Here is a 6,000-nt window from a genome sequence, read left to right as displayed (position 1 = left end):
AATTTTCATCTGGTATCTCCAGCACTTATCATAGTGCCTGGAAATAACAGAAACTCAGATACTTCATGATTTACTTCAAGATCTGAGGAAGTTTCCCAGGAAACATTGTTGTAGTAAGTAAACAATTCCCGCCACCCCACCCCCACGCCTCTCTCTAGTTTTCCAGGTTTCTTCCAAAACCTAGCAGGCGGGTCACTATTAACTTTCCTTACCACTTCAGGTAGATTGACTATTTCCTGCTCTATGCTCCCACTGAATGTGGTGTGTAAGTCCCATCCTAGCACCAACCATGTTTAAGATTGCATCCCAAACATTTGCTACGTTTTATGCACGCAATAATGAATCAACATTCACCTTGATAAAGGAGACTTTCTTAAACATTCTAGGACAACGTCACCATTATGCATAAACCGTAAAAATCCCTTTACAATCCAACCCAAGTGATTGTTTTCAAAACGCTGCGTTCCGCAGGCACCTTAATTGTCCTTAGACAGATGGCCAAAAGCTTGGCTGTGGGAATCACATATGGTAAGAGGAGACCATGACTAGAGGGCCAAGAAAAGGATGATTGGCTGACTAGGGCGCAGAAGTTACATGTTCCCTGGCCGATGCTAGAAGTAGGAAACCGCTGAATGTTCAGCTTTTGAAATACGGTTTTTGCATCGTAAAGAAAAAAGGTTATCCTATCAGGAAGAACCTAGCACATCCAATTACCAATCAAGAGTCGGAAAGAAGCCAAAGCCTGGGGATACCCACGCACCAACGAGGACGTCATTCTCTCTTCTCCGCCAATGAGCGGCTGGATGGGGGCGGGGTAAGAGGCGGGACAATTGCTACAAAAAAACAAACAACAATCTTCAGTACAACTGCCCTAACCACAGTCCTTCCCTCGTAAACCGCTGGAGCAAACTCCTGGGCAAGGCGCTTGTTAAACACTTTCCACTCTCCTTCTCGCACGGGGGCAATTATAATAGAGTATCTTCCTTGCACCAGAACAAGCGCCTTCTTTCCACCGGCTCCCACAGACTCGCAGAAAGCACACCACAACTTTGCGCTTTCTACCTTCACAAGAACTGGTGGTAGTCCAACGCTACCTGAGGGGGGCGGTCTCACTGCGCAGGCGTGCACGCCTTGTGAAGGTGGGGCTGTAGTGGCCCACGGCAGCCTGGGAGTTGTATTTCCTTCAGCCGCAAAACTCAAACCATTCCTGAGGCATGAGGAACTACATTTCCCAGGAGTCTCCGCGATCTCGGGGAGGGCGGGCTGGTTCGTTAATGAGCTCGAGGAAGTCGCGGCGCGGCCCACCAGGTTCCAAAACAAGGAAATGAAGGGGGGAGGCGGGACTGGGGGTTCCTGCGGGAGCTGCCGCCGCCGCTGCCGCGGAGGAGGAGGAGGTGGAGGAGGTGGTTGCCGCGGCCGCCGAGGAGTCCCTTGCTGAAGGCGGATTGCGGGGCGGCGGGCGGCGCGCGCGCGCGCCCGAGAGGTGGCCCGAGAAGTGGAGCGGCGGTCGCGGGGGGAGGAGGAGGAGGGACTGAGCGGCGGCGGCCCCCGCGTTCCGGTGCCTCTATGGGGAAAGCAGACAATGGATTATGATTTCAAGGCGAAGCTGGCGGCGGAGCGGGAGCGGGTGGAGGATTTGTTTGAGTACGAAGGGTGCAAAGTGGGACGCGGCACCTACGGGCACGTCTACAAGGCGAGGCGAAAAGATGGGTAAGAGCAGGGGCGGGGGGAGTAGGCTTGCTCGGATCCTAGCTCTGCCCGCGACCGCGCGGGATGGGTGGGTCGGAGCCGGGTCGGGCCGTGCCCGGTGGGCGAGGCGGAGGTGGTCGCGGGGCCGCGTCCCGGGGCAGACTCTGAGGGACGTGGGTTTTGCTCGACCCCAGCGCGGCCCCGTCGCACCCCTTGAACTCCCGCGGCGCAGCCCGGTCGGGGGGCGTAGGTCCGGTCCTGCGGGGCGCCCTCCGCGTGCATGGAGCTGGCGGCGGGACTCGAGTTGGGACCTCGGTGGGAGGTGGAGTTTGTGGGTGTCTGGTCTCCAGGGGAGACGCGGAGGGCTGGGAGAGCTCCGCCGAGGAGTTGCCGCTCCGGCCTTGGGCTGGTGACGGTCGTGCTGGAACTTCCAATCGGCTGAGCGCCTCCCGGGGGCGGCGGTTTGAAACCTAGCCGAGGAGTCCGTCGGCCGGCCGTGCGTCTGGGTCCTCGCCAGCCTCACGGGTCTGAACTGTTGGGCACCTTCGCCCTTGGGGCCAGCCAACCCGATGGCCCCTCCGCGTAGTCCCTCAGTCCCAGTGGTATACCCGGCCACTTCTCCACGCCGCTTCGCCTGCCTCCGATTTCGATTTCTCACGTTCTCAGTTCCGCACCTTCCCTCGAATGTAGGACCTTCAGAGATATTAACCGCGTTTTGCTCGCAGAACTTCAGAGTTCGCTCTCATAGCTCATTTCCCCGCACCTTGGGTATTCTTAGGTCCTCCACTCCATCCTCTGCCAAATGACTGCTTGCTGAGGTTTATGGGGCACCTAGATTATCTAGAACAGAATTCGAGTAACACAGAGCTGGGCCTGAACCTTTGTTTTCCTGGGAGTTGAGGGAGAATCGTAGGAACCCCTTAGGAAGCCCTTACTGATTGTTCTCATAGGAGAAGGAGAGCTGGGCGTTGTATTGAGAATGCCTGTCCTTCGTACTGGAGGGCACACGGCTCGTACTCCAGGACAGGTGGAACCAATTCTCTGCCTGCGAAGGGTGGGTTAAAGCCATTCGTCACCTCAGGGCCCATCCTGGCAGAAGTTTCCCTTCCCCAGAGTTAGGGAGCCCGGGAACATCTGCCTATCCCGCTTAAACTTTAAAGACGATCAAACTGTGTGGATGAGAGTTTTTAGGATCGTAGCGAAACATTTCTGAATGAACTGAATATCAGCCACAGTGACATTAGTAAGACCTGAAGTGCTGCTTATCGTTCTGCACACTCTCTGGGTTGGTTGATGAACTCTAGGACCAAAGTAGGTAGGGGGGTTTGTGTATGTGTGCGCGCGCAGGTGCGCGCGCTTGCTGATTTTATACAGGGAAGGAGCAAACACAACTTTATAAACTTTTATCATAAAGTATGGTAAAAACTACGAGGTACTTTACAAGTGTAAAGGATTATTATTATTGCAAATGATTTTTTCTCGTTGTAAATGAACGGGTCCCATAGTACTCAGTTGTTTGTAAACTTTACTCGTAATTCCTTAGTTAATTGCCAGGTGTCCTTGGATGAGTGTCTTGGAATGTGAAGTACTATAATTAACTTGTGTTTTGTCTTTGGAATATCCACTCTACTTGTTATACTGGTGTTCCTGTGGGAATCTTATCAGATATATTTGGGGAAAGTACATCTAGCTTTCCTATTTTTGGCAGTGGCATTACAAAACAAATCAGAGGTGGTGTTTTTCATACTCCTCATGCTAACTTTATAATATATTTGGAGTGGAATTTTAAAAATGTATTTTAATTCTGTTTTTAAAAAAAGTTTTTTTTTCTTTTTAGCAAGCAGCTTTTAAGAAAAGTTAAATTCTGCTTCTGAATTGTGTTTGAATAGCACGGGATACAAAAAGAACAGATAATTTAATTCCCGCTTATATTTGTTCTTTTTGAATATTTTCCCCTCTAATAAAATTCTTGATTTGAATACACTTCCTTCTTGAGTGAAATTTGTTTAATTAGAATTAATAAAGCTTCTTTAGTAGAGTAAGATCAGTTTGTATATCTTCAAAATATATGCTTTTAAAAAAAACTTTAAGGATCTGAAAGCATTACTTTAAATCACTAAATTACATGTAAGAAAAATCAGTATAAAGGTTTTTTTCTTGGACCAAGAGTCTAGTTGAGATTTAAGGCTTTATAGTAAACACCCACGTCTCTTGTGGATTGGTAGCAGGATTAGTTTTATGTTCATTGATACCGGCGATTTGAAAGAACAGAAAGTTTTTAGTGATGGTTCTAAACTGATACAGATTCTCATAGTAAAGGATTTTACACTCTGATCATGGTAAATTACAGTATAGCTCTTTCCAGAATTTATTTTGGTTAACTCAGATGTATAATGCTATTTTAGGGAGCAAGAGAGAAATCATGTGAGTAACTTAAAGAGGAACTATTCTGGTGTATGTAATGTAGCATATAACCCCAAAATTGTTCAGGTCTCTAGAAGAAACACTGGAAGAAGTAATGTAACATAAAACATCATTAGAAAAGCCTCTGCTTATAGTTTAATACTAGAGTTTACAGAACCTTAGAATGTTGTTTCCCTTGAAATATGACTTTAACTTAGGCTGTATTAATTATGCTACATAAATTTATAATGGACTGGAAATGCAAGATTTACATCTGGATTTTTCACCTTTAATAAAAACGTTATTTGTTCCATCTTTTTGTTTTGAAGGAAGGGGATCTTTTGACCCAACTATCCTTTTTTTTAAAAAAAAAAAATCAGGCTTAGAAGTTATTCTTGAAGAGAAACCAGTTTAGAATATTTCTAGACTTTTTATGAGCAAGAATTTGTAATACAGTTTTCAACATTAGGAAAAAGTCACATAACAGTATGGTTACAAATCTCAAGACCATACTTATCAAGTTTGAAACGCTTCTTGTTTTGATTGATAAAGGAATATTGTTAAAAAGTTCTTTTGTGAATAAGAGGTTCAGGCAAACATGATTCCATAGACTAGTGTTATGTCTGAAAACTGTTGTACCCAACAATACTACCATTCAACTTTGCAGACATTCATTTAGTCTTTTAAACCACTCCAATAAAAGAATGCTGCTTTTTGGAGTTATTTTGAAATATAGTAATTGAAAGTGAAATGGCTGACAGAGTTATCTTACTGAGTTTCAGTTTTGCCTTAGGGTTTCAGATGAGAAGTAGTTGGTAACTACATGTCTTAATGTCTGTCATGAATCCTTCACAATAAATGTAGTGTGTTTTTAACGGGTTTTTCACATTTTGTTTGTAGTTAAAATAGATAATTGTATTTGCATTTTTTTGGAGACCTCCCAAAGATTAAAGATGTATCACCATGATCATAGTATTTTAGAGCTTTCAAGAGTTTCAGATCATCTAGTCTAATTTCTTCTTTTTACAAATTAGAAAACCAGAGCTTTTAGAGGTTGTCATGTCCATAGTCTTGGCAAAGACAAGCTTGTAATCCAGATCTCTTGACTCTTGAGCTCTTGTATTTCCTAATGTGTTTTCCCTCCTAGTACCTTGGGAGAAAAAGCAAAAAAGACCACATTGCTTCCACTTTTGACAATCTTATTGTATAAACTTCTTCATGCAAAGGGTACTACATCTGTACCGAAAAATATGGAAAAGGGAAAGGATCACATATCAGGGGCATTTTAAAAACGTAGGAGTTCAGGCCTGGAGATTCTACCACATGCAGTTGCTTCTCTTCATCTGGTTTCTCTTCATCTTCAGTCTCATTACTTTTGGCCATCATCTCTGATTTGCATAATAGCCGAATTGGTCTCCGCCATTAGTCTTCCCTCACTGTAGTCCAAGATCCAAGTTGCTGCCAGTGTTACAAAATAAAATCAATCATGTCATATCTCTTCTTGTAAAGCTGTATATTCTCTGTGGCTCATACGGTTACATCAGATCTTAATTCCCTAGTTTGGCGTGTAAAGCCATTTGCATTTGGATCTTAAAGTCTTTAGTCTTTACAGCCTTTACGCCTGCCACCACCTCCCTCCTTTTTTCCCAGTGTGTTCAAGCCATATGCTTCTGTAGCATTCAACTGCTCATTTTTTCCCTAGGATTTGCTAAGTCCTTTTCATGTCTCATTTTCTTTTTCTGCACTCAAACCAGAATGGTGTTGCTCTACCATTCCTCTCTCTTCCTTCCCCCCTCCCACAAACCTGGGAAAGTCCTGCTCCCACTTCAATACCCAATTCAAATAGCTTTTCTTCTAGAAGTCTTCCCTTAGTTACCCAGTGTACTCATTATCTGTGCTTCTGCCCTT

General features: G+C 45.1%; 1 protein-coding gene across 3 annotated transcripts in view; it reads left to right on the top strand.

The window, feature by feature from the left end:
• Nucleotides 1–1,582: 1,582 nt before the first annotated feature.
• CDK19 (cyclin dependent kinase 19) overlaps nucleotides 1,583–6,000 on the top strand; it is a gene marked incomplete at both ends in the record, with an annotated part of 180,061 nt that continues 175,643 nt past the window's right edge. For 2 of the 3 annotated variants that reach the window (XM_079716933.1, XM_079716932.1), the window contains one exon: nucleotides 1,583–1,710. In XM_079716933.1, coding sequence (XP_079573059.1) covers nucleotides 1,583–1,710 — 128 coding nt within the window. The remainder of the gene's footprint in view (nucleotides 1,711–6,000) is intronic. The other variant, XM_079716931.1, reaches the window with a different exon arrangement.

Source organism: Hyperoodon ampullatus, assembly GCF_949752795.1.
Source record: "Hyperoodon ampullatus genome assembly, chromosome: 12".
Classification (NCBI taxonomy): Eukaryota; Metazoa; Chordata; class Mammalia; order Artiodactyla; family Ziphiidae; genus Hyperoodon; species Hyperoodon ampullatus.
Note: the sequence above shows the minus strand (reverse complement) of the source record. Positions and strands in the feature narration are given on the sequence as shown.